This window comes from Cannabis sativa, chromosome 4 (genome assembly GCF_029168945.1).
Source record: "Cannabis sativa cultivar Pink pepper isolate KNU-18-1 chromosome 4, ASM2916894v1, whole genome shotgun sequence".
Taxonomy (NCBI): domain Eukaryota; kingdom Viridiplantae; phylum Streptophyta; class Magnoliopsida; order Rosales; family Cannabaceae; genus Cannabis; species Cannabis sativa.
Window position 1 is genome coordinate 68845189 of NC_083604.1, and position 19443 is coordinate 68864631.

General features: G+C 32.6%; 1 protein-coding gene and 1 long non-coding RNA gene across 2 annotated transcripts; both read left to right on the plus strand.

Annotated features, from left to right (window-relative positions):
• Window positions 1-684: 684 nt before the first annotated feature.
• On the plus strand, window positions 685-12712 carry LOC133037347 (uncharacterized). Its single transcript, XR_009687450.1, has 3 exons — window positions 685-847; window positions 10000-10146; window positions 10265-12712. It is a non-coding gene; the product is annotated as an uncharacterized LOC133037347 (long non-coding RNA).
• On the plus strand, window positions 4341-5866 carry LOC133037346 (uncharacterized). Its single transcript, XM_061114396.1, has 2 exons — window positions 4341-5386; window positions 5493-5866. The coding sequence occupies exon 1, from the start codon at window positions 4423-4425 to the stop codon at window positions 4918-4920; it is 498 nt and encodes a 165-aa protein (XP_060970379.1). The 5' UTR covers window positions 4341-4422; the 3' UTR covers window positions 4921-5386; window positions 5493-5866.
• Window positions 12713-19443: the final 6731 nt, after the last annotated feature.

A 19443-nucleotide genomic window follows, 5' to 3' on the forward strand; every position in this document is an offset into this window, starting at 1 on the left:
CGAAAAATGGTTTACAGATGATCAGAGAACATGCAGAGCGACCTTTACTTGACCTACTTTTTAGTCGCAACATGTCACACTCAAGTTTACAAGAACTTATAGAAGCCACCATTATGAATCTAGCTACCTTAATTGTGTCTCAAGACTCTGATCAACTACCTGATTCATTCTTGGAATATGATGAAGATATTTTCACACTCTTCTCTTAGTTGGCTTCACAGGACCTAATGTCCAGATAGACATTATCAGTCCCACTCATCCACAAATATTAAAGCCAAATTAATAAAAGTATTTATTTTCTAGAAACTATGACCAAAATGCTATATTTTTAGAAATTTCCACCATACTTTGAGAGCTTATAAGATGGTTTGGATATTTAAGTTTTATTTTTTTTTGTGCATCACAGAATTATTTTCATAATAAAAAGTTGCATAAAAAGCATGACTCATTATTAGTTTGTATTATCAATGATCAATTTTTTCGAAGAGTTGTTCCGAAAATCTTGAACTACATGATTCTTAATGCGTACTAACTTTTTTTTTTTTAAAAAAAAAAACCTTTAATATATAAATGATATAGAGAGAGAAGAGAGAAGATTTGTGTGACTACCTTTTTTGTTAAGTATTTGTGTCAACTTCATGTATAGCATTGTTTTCAATATTAACTGATTTTTCAACATTTGCAGTTCTCAGCTTTGCAAGTGTTGGTCCAACTGTGTGAGAATAATAACCTAAAGTTTCGAGCAAACTCCATCAAGCTGTTCTGTTGCATGGTAGATGGTGTAGATGAACCCATTCTGCGAATGGTTTCCGTTTGTGGGTCACTGGTTCAAGAACTTGTGTTGCAGGTAAATTGAGGATTTTTCTACTTCCTTCTTCTTATGATTTGTTTGTTATTATAATGAAATTAGAATTTAGGAATTTAAGTTTTTTTTATTTGGTTATAATTAGAACGTAAAATGTTCGTTGAATTGGGACAAATCCAACTATATAGGATTCAATTGAGCTTAAATTTTATTGACATAATAACACTTAAATTTTGTTAATCATATCAAGTCCTTTACTAGCTCTCATATCGATGCTCTTGTTGAGAACGATCTTGGCTTCTCTTGGCGCTTTACGGGCTTCTATGGCAGCCCCGATCCCGGTGGTCGAATGGAGAGTTGGAAACTTTTAAATCGGCTCAAAACAGTGTTCTCTTGTGCTTGGATATGTGGAGGGGACTTTAATGAAATCATTCATCAAAAAGAAAAGAAAGGGGGGGGGGGGTCCTAAACCGGAGTACTTAATGAGGAATTTCAGACAAGCCATCTCTAATTGTTTATTAAGTGAATTGAAGGCGGAAGGAGGAGAGTATACTTGGTGTAATGGAAGGTCTTCCAATCTTATTTTTGAAAAATTGGATAGAATCCTTTGTAATGAAATGTGGAAAAGGAAGTTAAAAAAAAATAAGGTGTCTCTTTTAAATTGGTGGAACTCGGATCATAGACCTATTTTAATTCATGCACAACTGGGGTCTCATGATTTCGGGTTCACTAAAAAATGGGGAAGTAGATTTCATTTTGAACAAGCATGGGCGGAAAATGAGGAGTGTCAAAAAATTATTACAGAAACTTGGGGGCAGCAAAGGGTGTTACAGCCGGTTCATACACTATCTCGGCTTCTTCATACGTGTGGGACTGAGTTGAATAAATGGAACAAGAAGCAGAAATTAGAAATGATGACTCGATCAAAGGAAATCAAGGAGAAGATTGAAAGAATTGCAGATTCTACTAAGATTGAAGATTGGATCACCAAAAATCGGCTTGAGAAAGATCTTAATTGTGTGGAGGAAAAAAGAGAAATTTATTGGAAGCAACGAAGTCGGGCACTTTGGTTAAAACATGGGGATAGAAACACCAAGTTTTTTCATTATAAAGCCTCCAATAGACGAAAGAAAAACACAATAGAGGGCCTCTTTGACGAACATCACCAATGGAAGACCAAAGATGAAGACTTAGAGAACATTGCTATTTCCTACTTCAAAAAGCTCTTTTCTTCAGCAAATGAGGGCGTGGAGATTCAAGAGACCCTTTCTCGTTGTGTTCCAAACCGAGTGAGCCTAGAAGATAATGTCATGTTGATGGAACCATTTACTAGTGACGAAGTGAAATCTGCCATGTTCCAAATCCACCCTTTGAAGGCCCCCGGAAAAGATGGTGTACCGGGTCTTTTCTTCCAAAAGAACTGGGATACCGTAGGTAATGAGGTAACTTCAGCTTGTCTTGACATTCTCAATAACAATGCTGATTGCAGCCCCATTAACGAAACTCTTATTTGCCTCATCCCAAAGATTTTTAAGCCAACAAAAATGACCGAGTATCGCCCGATTAGCCTTTGTAATGTGGTATATAAAGTTGTCTCAAAATGTCTTGCTAACCGAATGGAAATTTGTTTGGATGCCATAGTTTCAGCAAACCAAAGTGCCTTTATTGGAGGTAGAATTATACAAGACAATGCTATCATCGGCTTTGAGAGTCTTCATTGTATGAGGAAAGGTCGCTTTGGAAATGGAAAGAAAATGACAATAAAGTTAGATATGTCCAAGGCTTATGACCGAGTCGAATGGAACTTTTTAGAAGCTATGATGAATTCTCTGGGCTTTGATCATCAATGGATTACAAAGATTATGAACTGTGTTCAATCGGTCTCCTTCTCTATCCTCATCAACGGTTCAATAAAAGGCTTCTTCATTCCTAAGCGTGGTCTTCGCCAAGGTGACCCACTATCCCCTTTTCTATTTCTATTATGTTCTGAAGGTCTCTCTTGTTTGATTTTTGAAGCGGAAAGAGCTGGGAAAATCCATGGGTTGAGGTTCGGTAATATGGAACAAAGGTTGTCCCATCTCCTGTTTGCGGATGATAGCCTAATATTTCTTGATGCAACTTTAGAAGAAAGCACTAGCTTGAAGAAAGTTTTGGCAACATATGAGACACTTTCGGGTCAATGTATAAACTTTGACAAAACCGAGATGTGTGTTGGTGGGAAGATTAGTGATGCTACGGCCTCGGCTTTAGCATCTAATTTGGGAGTCACTCTTGTCGAAAATCATACCAAGTACTTAGGTATGCCCACCTTTGTGGGGAGGAATAAAAAACAAGTTTTTGGCAACATTAGAGATAAGGTTGAAGCCAAACTTCAAGGGTGGAAAATGGGTCTCTTTTCTCAAGCGGGGAAAGAAATTCTAATTAAAGCGGTTATCCAAGCGCTTCCTTGTTATGTTATGAGTTGTTTTAGAATCACCAAAGGAATTATTCATGAAATAGAAAGTTTAACAGCTCGGTTTTGGTGGGGATCAACCAAGAATAAACATAAGCTGCATTGGGGCAATTGGAAGAAGCTTTGTAGATTGAAAGAACAAGGAGGAATGGGGTTTCGAGACTTAGAAGATTTCAACCAAGCACTTTTGGCAAAACAAGGGTGGAAAATTATAACAAATTCGGAGTCTTTGCTGTCAAAAATTCTCAAAGCCCTTTACTTTCCTTCGGTGAGCTTCTTTGAAGCTAATTTGGGTCATTATGGGTCCACTATTTGGAGTAGTATTCTATGGGGAAGAGATCTTCTTATCAAAGGAGTTCGTTGGTGTATTGGTGACGGTAATACGATAAGAGTAAATGAAGATGTGTGGCTCCCGAGAAGCTATCCTTTCAAACTTCGCACTCAAATACCAATCCCTCAAGATGTAACAATTAATTCTCTCCTCAAGCCGAATGGAACTTGGAAAGACAACGAAGTAATTAGTTGGTTCCATCAAGATGATGTTCCTTGGGTCCTTGGAATTAAGCCCCCTATGAATACACCGGATTGGATTACTTGGCATGCCAACTCTAATGGTAATTATTCGGTGGCTAGTGGTTATAAACTTCGCTTCAACAATCCTACAGCAGCTGAATGTTCAAATAATTCCAAACTCAAGGCGTGGTGGAAATTTGTATGGGGGTCTATCCTTACGCCAAAAATGAAAAATTTCCTTTGGAGGGTGTTCCATCATTGGCTTCCAACAAAATCCGAGCTTACTAAAAGAGGTATGACCTTAAACACTTATTGTGATCTTTGTCAACAACATGAAGAGGATGTTTGCCACGCTCTTTGGCAATGCCCAGAGTCTCTCAAATTGTGGAAGGTTCTCGGTTTCTCGAAATATTTTCCCCCTCTCATCCATCATGCAGCCGACTTCCTGTGGTGGCTAAAAGATCTTATCCCAACAAAGGACCTTATTTGGTTCATTGGATATTCTTGGCTGGTTTGGCAAAGAAGAAACGCTTTCATATTCCAACACAAGCCTTTGAATGATAATATTTGGCTTCCTTGGGCTCACGATCTGCTTGAAGAGCATCTGGGTTCACACCAGAAACTCCACCAAATCTCAGCTACTAAGCCGAATATGTCATGGTATCCTCCTCATCCAAATTCATTTATGATCAATACTGATGCATCTTTGATCATGGGACAGGCTGGTTATAGTATTAGTGCAGTAATTAGAGATTCGGAAGGCTCGTTACTGGTGGCGGAGACAGAATTTGTGAATGGCTACAGTTCAGTTTTGTTGGCTGAAGCATCTGCCATACTGTTAGGCCTTCGGTTGGCCCTCAGCCGGTCCATTCTTCAAGCTCAAGTTGCCTCTGATAATGCAACTATCATCAACAATATCCAGCTGAAGTCGGCCAACAAATCGGAGTGGAATCCAATTGTGCAGAATATTATTCATTTTAGAGATTCTTTTCAGTCTCTTGATTTTTTATTTGTTCCTAGAGACTGTAACAAAGTGGCTAATAGTTTAGCTAAGTGGAGTCGTTTGACTCAAAAGTCTGCTATTTGGACTGATTGTTTACCCAATTGTGCTGCTGCTATATTAATAGCAGATAAGCCTAGTGTTGCTTAATAAAGTTTTTCCTTTTAAAAAAAAAAAAAACGATAAATTTTCCAATCCATCTGATTATAATGTGATGCACACATCTATTGGTGATGATACGACAACATCAAGTACGCAACATCCAAATATTCATATTAAATATACCAATAACAATGACCAAGTTAGTATTCAGCAAGGATTATCTAAGAGACAACAAAGTTCTCGTACACACCCCTATATAGACAAAGAGGGATCGTCTCATGAAGAATGTGTTTCTCTCGTTCCCGATTATGGTGTGACTTATCTCTCTGCAATCGCTTCTTCCACAAATGATAACAATAAGCAACTTGTTTATATGCAAAACAATATTCTCATCTAACTCAACCACCCTTTATTTTTCTTCATTGACATTTTAAATTTTTTCCCCACAAATAGAACCCGACTGTAACTATTGAGGAGCCAATCTGCCAAGCAACCATATCAAGACCTTGTAGGGGTAAGGAACTGATTTTAAATTATATGTTCTTATTGAAATTCATATTTCATACCAAAAATTAAAATAATTTTGATCTTTCACGTTCTTTATGTGGTCAATTAAATAGGACAATTGATTCAACGGTACACTTGATATCGATAAATTCTGAAAGAGGTGCCATCTGAAGCATTTTCTCTTCTACTGGTGTCGAAATGCATGCATTGTGAAGCGAAGCGATTCAAACATGAATCAAAAGGCTTTTGTTGCGCTAATGGACAAGTTCATTTGACCACCAATGAAGTTCCAGATGAACTTTATGCATTGTTAATTTCTGACACTCCTGATTTGCACATTTTCAAACACTCATTTGAATTTATAATAATTATTTTGCTTTTACTTCTTTGGGAGTTAAATATGATAAAACTCTCTATTAGAGGGTCAATGGGATATACACTTTCAGAGCTCAAGCACAAATATATCACAACATAATCGATTTGATCCCTTTTGATGGCCATCCTTCTAATCTACAGTTATATTTCTATGACACTGAAAATGAATTAGAAAATTGACTATCTGATTCAAAATACAAAATGGATGCATCCATTGCAACTCAACTTATCAATATTCTACGGATTAATCCTTACTCTATTTTCTTTCGTTCGCTTGGTGATTTGCAAGTTTTGGAAATAGAAATAATTTGTGTCAGATTAGCGTGTATACAATGCCCCAACATCATCATAAGTTGGAGCAATATGGGTAGAAAATGATGACGAACATCACCAAGGAGGACGTGACATTTTTGTTTATAATTACTTTGGTAGACAATATAAAGTTCAATATTATTATGGTTGTTATGATTTACTGTAATATCCGATATTATTTTCACTCGGAGACACAGGTTGGCATAAGAAGATTAAAAGGATTACAGGAAACACAACAAGATATGTCAATCAATACCAACTTATAAATCCTCAACAATCATTTACTGTAGAACAGAAGAATAAGGTTAGACTGTAATAATCATGATCTTAAAAACATTCTATCATTATACACTATCAGTTGAATAACACTCCATTCACATTTCAATAATCCAACATCAAATGAAGAAATAGAGGACCCGATAGTTTTTTGCGAGAATATTATTGCTTCAAGTTATAAATAAGAGAAGAATCAAGATCAATTTTATTACTTTCCAGTCGACTACTGCAACAACATGCAGTAGACATGTATGTGAAAATGGAGTCCACAAGATTAAATTATTATCGACTCGAACAAGCACATATTCGATCAGAGTTGTATCAAGGTAAAGTTGACACAGTTATGCTGGGGAAACGAACACTTCCAATGTTGGTAGACGGATCATATTCCCTTCTTCTTTCATTGGAGGACCAAGACACATGAGAAAAAGATACATGGAGGCAATTGCTTTAGTACAATGATATGGAAAACCAGACCTTTTCTTAACAATGACATGCAACCCAAGCTGGAAAAAAATCACAACTGAATTGAGTCGGCACGAGAAAAGCCAAAATAGACCTGATCTGTCGCTTGAATTTTTCATGCAAAACTAGAAGAATCAAAAGACAAATTATTCAAATGGGAAATATTTGGCAAGGTTGCAGCATATGTATACGTTATTGAGCACCAAAAAAGGGGTCTCCCGCATGCATACTTTTTAATTATTTTACAAAGATATTGGAGACTACATGCACTCGAATCATTTGATGAAATCGTATCTGCAAAGATTCCTAATAGAAATACTAACCTCCACTTGTACAAGGCTATTTTGAAGCACATGATGCATGGACCATGTAGAGACTTAAATCAACAAAATGTTTGCATGAAGGGGGACAGACCACGTTGCAAAAGTAATTATCCAAAAAGCTATGCACTATTTACCTCTGTTAGAAATGATTACTTCCCAATATATAGGCGCTCAAACAATGGTACGACTGTGAATGTTATGGGATCAACCTTAGACAATAGTTGGGTGGTCCCATATAACCCCTATCTCCTCGCAACATTTGATTGCCACATTAATATTGAAATTTGCTCCACAGTAAAAGCTGTCAAGTATCTCTACAAGTACATATATAAGGGTCATAATCGTGTTGCATTTAATTTGGTTTCTGATAACAACACTGAAGTAGTTGATGAAATCCATCAATTCCAAACGGCCCGATGGATTGCTGCCCCCAAAGCAAATGTGGAGGATATACAGTTTTATTCTTAATGAGATGAACCCGTCAGTGTACAGTTTGCATTTACATCTATAAGATTAACATCCAGTCACATTAAGATGAAATACCAACCTAAGTCGCATTGCCAATTCTGAACATTACAAAAACTCCATGTTGACAGAGGTCTTTACATTAAATCGAGTAGATGAAAATGCAAAGACATTATTGTACAAACAAATTCCAGAATATTATGTTTGGAACCATTAAAACAAAAAATGGACTCCTCGGAAAAGGAAAAAAGTTATAAAGCGTATTATTACCGCAAATCCAATTGAAGGTGAGAGATATTTTCTGTGCATACTACTAAACCTTGTAAAAGAGCCTTTGTTGTTCAAAGATATTAGGACATTTGGTGGCATTTTGGTACCAACATATCGTGAGGTCGCAACATTGCATGGACTGTTACAAAGAGACAGTTGCTTAGAAGATTGTTTACATGAAGCATCACACTATCAAATGCCTTTGAGTTTGAGACTGCTGTTTGCAACCATATTGGTTTATTGCAATCCAACTAATTCAAGAGATTTCTGGGAACGCTCTGAGGAAGAAATGTCAAATGATTTCAAAACTCCAAGAGATTCATCATAACATGTTAGATATGAAGTACTAAGGTCAATATCTTCCACAATTGAATCCATGGAAAAAGACATTAACTCATATCAAATCCTTTATGATGACATCTCTTTCGACGATGATGAATTTCAGTTTAGGGAGATCAATGATGAATTGGTTGTTAATATTTCAGAAGAAGCTGTTCCAGCTTCTGAATCACTTAACGACGAGCAACAGAAAGTCTTTAATACAGTGATGGAAAATATTTTGTCAAACAAAAGTCATGCGTTCTTTGTAGATGGTCCGGGTGGAACAGGATAAACGTTCTTATACAAGGCCATCCTTGCAAAAGTTAGATCACAAAATATTGTGGCACTTGCAATTGCTTCATCGGGGGCTGTAGCTTCTATTCTTCTAGGTGGTCGTACAACACACTCACGTTTTAAGCTTCCACTCGATGCCGACAAAAAAAGCATATATTGTGTCAGCAAACAAAGTGCCCTCGTAAGACTACTTCGTGCGACAAAGTTAGTAATATGGGACGAGACTCCAATGACAAGAAAACAACAAATAGAAGTATTGGATAAGATGCTACGAGATATAAACAATACAAACAAACCCTTTGGCATAAAGATAATTGTTTTCAGGGGAGATTTTTGTCAAGTGTTACCCGTGGTCCGTAAAGGAACGAGACTAGAGCAAATAAATTCCAGCTTGATTTGTTCCTACCTATGGCCGACCCTGACTAAGTTTCAACTCATTCAAAATATGAGAGCAAGACTGGATCCAATGTTTTCAGATCATGTATTGGCTGTAGGCAATGGCATGCCACCCCACACAATTAATGACACCATACATATACCAACTAATATGCTTGTTCCTTATCATGATGACAATAGTTCTTTGAAACTGTTGATAGAAAAGTTTTCCACAACATTCAATAATATTCAGATAATGTGTCTACCATGATGAACCGTGCAATATTGACACCAAAGAACATCTTTGTCGATGAAATAATTCGTTGTTAATAGGAAGGTTCCCAGGAGAAGTACACCTCTACTACAGTAGGGATGAGACAATAGATAATACTGAGTACTCGGTAATGGAAGAATTTTCAAATGCTCTAACTCTCAATGGATTTCCCCCATGAATTACAACTAAAAAAGAATTGTCCCATCATGCTGCTTAGAAACATTAATCCTTCTGAAGGTTTGTGCAATGAAACCCGTTTAATATGCCGGCCATTCAACCAAACTATCGTAGATGCTGACATTGCTGTCGGACACCATATCGGAAAAAGAGTGTTCATTTTAAGGATACTATTCTTGCCAAATGTAGATAAAAATAGTGGGTTTCCATTCAAAAGAATTCAATTTTCAATATGATTAAGTTTCGCGATGACTATAAATAAGTCACAAGGACAAACATTGGATTACGTTGAAATCTATTTACCACAACCTATTTTCTTACACGATTAGTTATATGTAGCAATATCAAGATTAAAGACATCTTCGACAGTTAGAGTCTTAATCCGACCTGTCTCAACTTTTCAACAAGATAATAACTCGATTAAAAATATTGTGTACACAAAATTATTATCATTATCATGTTTAAATTAACCTCTTCAAAAAACTTTCTAGGTGACTATGTAATTATCATTCGTAAAATTCTAAATGTTTCTAATACCCACTCTAAATGCTTTTAAAATCTAAGTTTATATTATTTCCATAATAATATTATTTTGCAATGTTATTTTATTATATTTGAGGCATTGTTTCGTATCACTACAAGTTTTTTGTTCTATTTATTTTTCAAAATATCAATATTAATTGTGCATATTAGATGCCGACTCTACAATAATCAGTAGATGACATTACTCCAATCACTGTTGGATGGAAAATCAAAATGACAGTTCAACATAAATTTCCACCACGAACAAGTATGAATTCGCCAGTCCAATATCAAAAGCTATTTTTATTAGATCCAAAGGTAGACTAATTCATCTTTTAGACAATAATATTAGTTGCACAATTCTAGACTATTTTTAAATATAATATTTATCTAATACAAAATCTTGTTGTATGTCTTATTGATAAACTTTACATAGGAAACGAGAGTCGATGCAGTAATTTTTGGTGAAGATATTGAAGCTTTGGAAGACAATTTGCATGTTTTGGAAGACACTTTGCATGTGTTACACTCTTACTACATCGGTGATGCTCGTGTCAACAAGACACCTGCAAAATACCTTAAAAATGACACAAATTACAATTATAGCTGGACGCTGAACTCAAAAACACAAGTTGTTGAAGTCCTAAAAAAAGGCAAACAAATTTCTTAACCAATCCATGAATTTGTTTCGTTTAAGAACTTGTCATCTGACAAATACTCCAACAAACCACAAGGTATTTTCGGATCTCTACAAGATAGCACATAACAAATAATTTATAAAATTTTAACTAACATTGCATTCAATTTTCAAATATCATAGGTTTAGCTGTCAAAATAAACCCAACAAAAGTGGTCAACATAGTTTATGGACAGCAGACCATACAAGAATTATATCTAATCGATAACAGGTATATAAAATATAAAATATAACATCTAAATACATAATGATCATCTTCATTATAACACACCTAATAATTTATTATGAATTTAAATTGATTATACATAGCAAAATAATAAGCCATTTCTCTTTTCAGTCAAAGTTGTAGCTTCAACCCAACATGTTTGACTTTTTGGGGTGCTTTGGTCCAAAATAATAGTGAACAACTATTTGAAGTTGTCGGAACCAACCCAATAATAATAGAAACAAAACTGATTGTTCAAACTAAAAGAGGTACTTATATACTAACAAACACCGTATATTGTTAACAATATTGTCCACTAATATTGGATTAAAATATTATTTTTAAATAGGATTGCCGTTGTCAAATCGTGAATCAAGTACTATCGAAATCAATCCAGATAATCCTAAAGCAACAACACTACATGAATGGTAATACTCATGCATAAAATAATAAGATTTCATTTAATAATATTTTTAAGCGAATACTATTGAATGACAATTACTTTATTAACTAATTTAACATTAAATTTATACTATCAAGGGCTGAAAATAACAAAGAAGCAATAAATAATATTACTATTCAAACACTGTTTTATCCATATTTTCCAAATTCATTTGCCGCAAAATGAGAATATGTAAAGAACAACGAAATTACCGATTTTATGAAGAAACTTAATCCAGCCCATGTATATAAACTTAAATAAATATCGTTGATTTTTTTTAATTGATATAATATTGAATTTTTTTAACATACATAGCTCATTTTTTTTTTTTTGCAAAAAACATACTATTGGATTGAAGCTAAAATGATATTAAAAATCTCGTCAAGCTTTCTATTACATGTCATGTGATTCATGTAATACGAAAATTGTATTCTACAACGACAATGGAGAAACTGATCATGAGAATCCAAAGTGCAAAAAAAGAAGTCTCCTTACACCACGATAAATACATTATATTTAAATTGACATTTGAACTTAATTTACATTCATACCAACGTCAATATATTATGTATGGATCATTAGTGTAAAAACATATGTACAACTTGATGATGGTACCAAAATACTAGATGTTGTGATGTTCAGAGATTTTGCAGAAAATATATTGTCATGTACTGTAGTTCAATTAAAGTCGTATTCAGATGAGGTATATTTTTACATTTAAAATATCATGTATTTATATATGTAATATATTTCCTGCAATTACAAGCATATTGAAATTTATTTCAATAATCATAAAAGTAGTATCAAAATTAAATTTTGCAGAAATATCGCTTGTTCCTCCGAAAACCCATAGAGAAATTATCAGCCAATAAATATAGAATCCAATTGTATATAGATCCAAAATGACAGATGAGTCCAAAGTACAATCAATTCACTAATCAAACTGCTGAGTCGAATGAAGATTGAGATAAAGTTTCACTATGCTTAGTTTTATTTTTCATAGAGTTTTCTATATTAATAATTCTTTTCCTCTATTTTAAGATGACACTTTTTCATTCATTTTCGCTACATAATATTTCTTTTAAATTTTACAAAACATATATATTGATCTTTTTAATTTTCCTAAAACAAAAAATAAATGTTAAAATCATATGTTGTTATGACTTATCATAAATTATTTCATTACATTAAGGGGCTGTTTGGAATTCATTAATGTTAGGGGGGATAAGTAATCTTAATGATTACCCTGTTTGTTATGAAGTTTTATATTTTTTAAGCCCTTTAATGCTTTTACAATAGGATTCCAGCTACCCTGAAAAGGTATAATATTGACCCCTTTAAAAAAATGTGGGACTCAAATATTCCCTCAGTTATATTAACGTAAGATTAAGATTTTTATTAAATAAAAAATCAAATATTAAATCTGAATAAAACAAAATACGACCCGTAAAATAATTATATATTGCTCTTTCTTCCGCCATTACTATTATCCATCATCTTCTTCTCCTTACTCATTCAAACAATAATAAATTAGCACATCTTTTCTTTCGAAATTCGGAAGCTTCGGTCGTTGGTTGTTACAGTTTGAATTTTGTTCATCATTTGGAATAGGTTAGTAAGTTCTAAAACATTGGCTTTCTTAAAATATACTGCACATATATATGTATTTTTTATATATATGAATCAGAATTATTGGCATTAAAATTTTTCCTAATGTTAATATATGATATCCATTATTTGAGGAGTTGGTTTCTCTTTCTTTTCGAATCCAACAACGGCAGTGAACATCTATATATATACATATATATATACTAGTAAAAAATTACGTGCGAGGCACGTATACTAAATTTTATGTTAGTTTTTTTCTACGTTATTAAAAAGTGATACAATTAAAAATTAAAAAAAAAATATTATTAGTTATTAGGTTCAACATCATTACCCTGTGTTCATTTTTAAGGAAAAAAAAATATTTATGAAATAATAATTTGTTGCAACGCGAGTACATGCAAAATTCAGAAAATATAGCATTTATTAGTAGAGTATTGACAATTTCAACAGTAAATTAACTGATTGTATACTTTTTTGTCTGTTAACATTAAGCTTTTGATATTTGAGTGGTGAACTCTTATTTGTCCGCTTTTCAAATTTTTCTAACACTCTCATTTTATTCTTCCAACTTTTTGTAGTTGGAATGATGTCCTTAATTATTGTATATAGTGTAGTCATTTATTCACCTGTTTTCAAATAAAACAATAGATATACAAAATAAAATTAAATATAACTAAGCTCATATTAAAATCAATCTCACCTTTCAATATAGTAAAAGTTTTTTGAATTGATTCATTCTCACTTAATAATAATTGTGACAGACCTAACGAATAATAATATTATGTTACCTAATAACAAAATAGGAATCCACCAAACAACATTATGAAAATTTATTCCAGGTATAATTATATAAATCTATTACTCATTGAAGTCTATAAGAAACTCTAAAAAGCTCACAATACGAAATTTCACATCAAAAATCTAAAAATGATCAACAATGTAGCAGGAATAATAATACAATAACCAAAATTGCCTAGTCATATACAGTCTTAAAACTTAAAAGAGTGGCATTATTCATTCAAGTTTCGACTAAGTGTTTCTGAGTTTGAGTTATAATATTGTGTCCTGTGTTTATGTCCAAATATTATGTGTCTCTGGCTAATCTAGTGAAGAAGATTGAAGTTTTGATTCTCAATAAATAGAATGAATATAAGTGTATACTTTGTAGTAGGTCATTATTGTGTCATTTTTAAATTAATGTATCAACTTGAAAATAATTCATTTAATAAACAGAATGGAGTCAATCTAAAAATATTTTTCTACCTTAATAAGTAGAGCTATAGAAAACAAACTCAGTAACTTTTTGAGTGTTAAAAAATTATAAATGGTTATAAATTCAGAGTAAGTAAGTTGTGTGTGGCAGCTGGTTAAAGAAGCCAAAATTGAGGTTTATGATTAGAAAGTAGAAGCACCGCTAGAACTTTCCTTTGTTTGAAGTAATAGTATAATAACTAATATTTTTTATTACATATTAATAATTAATTCAAGATGAACTTTTCAAAGTATTTTTGAAACATCGTGGGATATATAAATGCAATACTTTTGCATCTTTAGCAATATATATAATATATAAATAGTAGTAAATTCTTATTTAATTTTTAATTGTATCATGGCATAAAATTTAATATATAGCTTTTTACTTACCATGCATGGTCGACACCTCAATTGAATAGAGTCATATTCAATTAGTTTCTGTTTTTCGTGTCTTAATTTCAGATTATAAGAAATTATTATTTTTCTTTGAACCTTGACCACTTAATCTATGATCGTATAGTTTTGGAATAAAATTCTTATATGATCGTAGATGTATATTTATGGTATTGTTTATTAATAATTAAGATATCAAATTAAATATTTTAAACCATAAATTTCTCATAAACCATTTTATTTTTATTAATAAATCATTTTATTTTTAATATAAATATACATCTACGATCATAAACTATATTCGGTTCCCTACTCATCCTTTCAACCTCAATTATCTCTTTGTGATTTACAACCAATTTTGTCATTTTTTTCACCAACAAAATTAAATTTATTTAAAAATCCACCCCATATATATCTATTATCAAACTGTACATATATATATACAAATGCTTGATTAGTTTAAAATTCAAAAAAGTTTATTTTTCTGAACTTTAAAAGATGAGTACACACGAAATTTTTTGATTGGTTGGTAGTTTTAAAAATCTGTTTGGTTTGGTTTTGTTTTTGCTTTTTAATTTATAAAATTGTATTTTCAAAATTAATAAACCACTTTATTTTTATTAATAAATTATTTTATTTTTAATATAAATAAAAAGCACCCATAAATTTTTCATAAACCAAGAATTCTGTTATATAGGCATACTTTATATAGAATATAAATAATTATATAATATTCTTCGCTTTTATTTATTTATATATATCACAATTGGTATTCTTTTTTTTTTCCTCTCTCAATGCGATTCTTTGAGTGTGTTTACTGAGAATATTTAATGCTTAATAATCTCTTCTCATTCTTTCTTAGTTTACTATGATTTTGAACTACATTTATGTTTTTGCCACTTTTTCTGTTCATTGTGATCTTCAACCACAATGAATTATTCTAAATAATATAAATAAAATGGACGATTATTTTATATCTATTCTATATAAAGTATGCCTATATAACAGAATTCTTGGTTTATGAGAAATTCATGGGTAATTTTTTTTTAACATTTTTAAAATATTTCAAATCAATTTTTTAATATTAAATTAAATAAAATTTAATATTAAAACTAAAACTAACACACAATTTAACATCCATCTCGGAACATCCATCTAGGCACATGAATTTATTTTAATTGTGTGTTCTAGGTCTTACAATATATAGATGTTGATGAGGACTAATATTGCTGAGGGATTGGTATTTTACGTTGCTATTCTGAATTCTTCTGAATTGTAAATTTTATCAATCCTAAACTGAAAACAAAAGCAGAGAAAAAAAGAGAGTGAGAAGATGTGTGTGAAGGATTTGTTGATGAGGGTCGACATAATGTGTAATAATTAAATATGAAAACTGCTGTCTAGAAAAACGTAAAGAAGCTGGGAATCTCCATGGAAAAATGATGATTTTTCTTGTTTATTTGGCGTCGTGGAGACCGAACATGACTATGCTCTCCAAATTAATTAATTGATTTTTCCTAAAAATTTAAGTAAGAAAAAAAACTATTGCTTATTTTGTATTTGTTGAATATAAAATTTTTATATGATTGTTACTATTGGAAAGAATTTTTTTTGATGAATTTTGCTTTCATGCTTCACAAACTTAGATTTACATATATATATAAATATATATATATATATATATATATATGGCAAGACTATGATAGGACCTAGCAAAAGTTCCCTATCGGTAGGGAACTTTTTTGACTATTGATTTTAGATCATGTGGTTATTATGATGTAAGGTGTATACTCTTACGATAGGACTGCTTGTATACAATTAAAACTTTATACATATTATAATAATATTTAATTATATTTATTTTTTTAAAAAATAATGTTAATAATTAAAAATTTTATTAATTTTTATTTTGAATTATCTTTTTAAAAGTTATTTTGAATTATTTTTTTTTTTAAAAGTTATTTTGAATTATTTTTATATTGGTATTTATTTTCAAAAAAGAATTATTTTTTCTAAACTCATTTTTTTGGCTTCTTATTTTTTTGGCTTTTCATAATTTACTGATGGTTTTTTTTTTTTTTTTTTTTTTTTTTTTTATGTTTACACCTAGTCTTTTCTTTGTTTTTCTTTTAGGTTTGTGTGTGATTACGGTGTTATTATTTGTTTTTTCAGTGGTTTTTATTTTGTTATTTGGCTGCTGTTTTGAGACGCCACTTATAAAAAAAATTAATTAATTCGGTTTGATATTATTTTTTCTGCCAAAAAAATTGAGTTTAAGAGAAACAAGTTGGTACGGTTCCAATTAAAGAGCATATAAAATCATTCAAGCGATCCGATATCAGAAGAATTTTTGAAAATAAATATATATATAAAAATAATTTAAATTAATTTTAGAAAATAATAATAATAATAATTAAAAAAATAAAAATTAATAATTTTTTAATTATTAATATTATTTTATTTTTTAAAATAAATATATTATTAAAATATTATTATAATATGTATAAAGTTTTAATTGTATACAAAGCGTTACATAGTAAGAAAGTATATACCTTACTTCATAATAACCACAAGATCTAAAATCAACGGTTAGAAAAAAAGTTCCCTACCGGTAGGGAACTTTTGCTAGGTCCTACCATAGTATTACCCTATATATATATTTGAATCATTAAAAAGCTGAGACGATTAAAGGAGGTGTTGAAGCAGATTAATAAGGCAGGGTTCTCGGAAATTCAAAAAACTGAGATGTTGACAAAGTCTTTGCTTGCAGAGGTGCAAGGGAAATTAAGTCATGATCCACAGAATGAAGAATTGATGCAGCAGGAACAGTGTGTAAGGAAGAAATATGCAGAAATCAGCAGGGCATTTGCAAGCTTCATGACTCAAAAAACCAAGATAAATTGGACTAAATTTGGGGATGATAATTCTCACCTATTCCATGCTTCTCTGAAATTGAGAAGACTCCAAAATAAAGTTTTCTCGATTGAAGATGAGTTTGGCAATTGGTGTGATACCCCAGATTCAGTTCAAAGTGCATTCCTTGAGTATTACCAAAGGCTGTTGGGATCGAAGCTACCAGTTAGAAGGAAAGTTTTCCAGTCAGTTGTTGATCTGGGACCTAAAATCACTGAGCAACATAGACAGATTCTATTGGCAGAGTACACACCTGAGGAAGTGGAAGTAGCTGTTTTTTCCATAGATAAAGATAAAGCTCCAGGCCCGGATGGTTACGGGAGTGCTTTTTTCCAAGATAATTGGGACTTAGTGAAGCCTGAGTTAGTAGAAGCTGTTAGTTCTTTTCTCAACTCTGGAAAGATTTTGAAAGAGATTAACACTACTACTATTACATTAATTCCCAAAGTTTCTTGTCCTAAAAGTGTGGTGGATTTCAGACCAATATCATGCTGTAATGTAGTGTATAAGGTGGCAACCAAGGCAATCTGCAATAGATTGAGGAAAGTGCTTCCTGATCTGATAGCAGAGAACCAAGGGGGATTTGTTCATGGAAGATTCATTGCACATAACGTGTTGGTTTGTCAAGACTTGGTGAGGTTCTATGGGAGGAAAATTGTAGGCCAAGTTGTATGATAAAAATTGATTTAAGGAAGGCCTATGACACTATTGAATGGGAATTCTTGAAGGAAATGATGACTGCATTGGGATTCCCTAGCCAGTTCATCAAGCTCATTATGGAATGTATTTGCACTCCCAAATTCTCTTTGCTATTGAATGGCTCTATGTGTGGCTTCTTTAATGCTAAAAGAGGATTAAGACAAGGTGACCCGATGTCTCCCCTTCTCTTTGTGTTAGGAATGGAGTACTTATCCAGAATCTTCACAAGGGTAGGAGATTGGCCAGGGTTTAAATACCATGATAGGTGTACATCTTTAAGATTGAATCACTTGTGCTTTGCCGATGATTTGTTAGTGTTTTGCCATGGAGATTTCATCTCTATTCTGCTGCTTCTTAAAGGTCTGAAGTTATTTTCAGCCACATCTGGTTTGCAACCAAATGAACAAAAATCAGCAATCTATTGTGCAGGAATGCAAGAATTAGAAGTGAATAGAATCATTGAGGCTTCAAACTTCACAAGGAGTACCCTCCCATTTCGATATCTTGGTATTCCTATATGTTCAAAGAAGATTTCAAGAGCAGATTGTCAATGCCTTCTGGAAAAAATGACAAGCAGAATAAGGATGTGGAGCACTAGAAATTTATCTTATATGGGAAGAATCACTCTGATTAATTCAGTTCTTCTTGCCATTCATACATACTGGGCTCAAATTTTTATTTTGCCAAAGAAACTGTTGAAAGACATAGAAGCTGTGTGCAGATCCTTTCTCTGGAAAGGCATTCATGAAGGGGCTGGACCTGGTCTAGTGGCTTGGGAATCAATTTGCAAGCCCAAAGCAGCAGGGGGATTAGGATTCCGAAATGTTCATCATTGGAACATTGCAGCCTTGGGGAGGTATGTATGGGATATAGCTAGTAAAAAAGATTGTCTTTTTGTTAAATGGATACATAATGTCTACATCAAGGATCAAAATTGGTGGAGCTATGAGGCTCCACTAGACTGTAGCTGGGCTTGGAAAAAAATTGTGGCTGTCAAGAGTAAGTTTCAGCAAAAGATCTCACTAGCAGGTTTTGTAATGCAAAAATATAATATACAGCAGGGATACCATCTGATATTTGCTGAATGGGAAAAATTGCCTTGGATTAACCTGGTTTGGGATAGACTCATTGTTCCAAAGCATAGGTTCATTCTTTGGCTAGTCTTTTGGGGGAGATTGAATACAAGAGAAAGACTCGGCAAGTTTATGCCTGCTATAGACACAAAATGTCTGCTATGTAGCAGGGAAGAGGAAACAATTGCACATCTGTTCTTCGAGTGTGCGTATAGTCAGACATGTCTGCAACAAGTGAAATCGTTCCTGCAATGGAACACACCAGCCAGGAATATACAACAGCTTTTGCAAGCTTGCCATAACACGAAGAAATTCTCAGCAGCTAAGAAGA

Coding starts and splice junctions, on each gene's coding strand:
- LOC133037346 (XM_061114396.1), top strand. CDS start 4,423: ATGTCATGGTATCCTCCTCATCCAAATTCATTTATGATCAATACTGAT.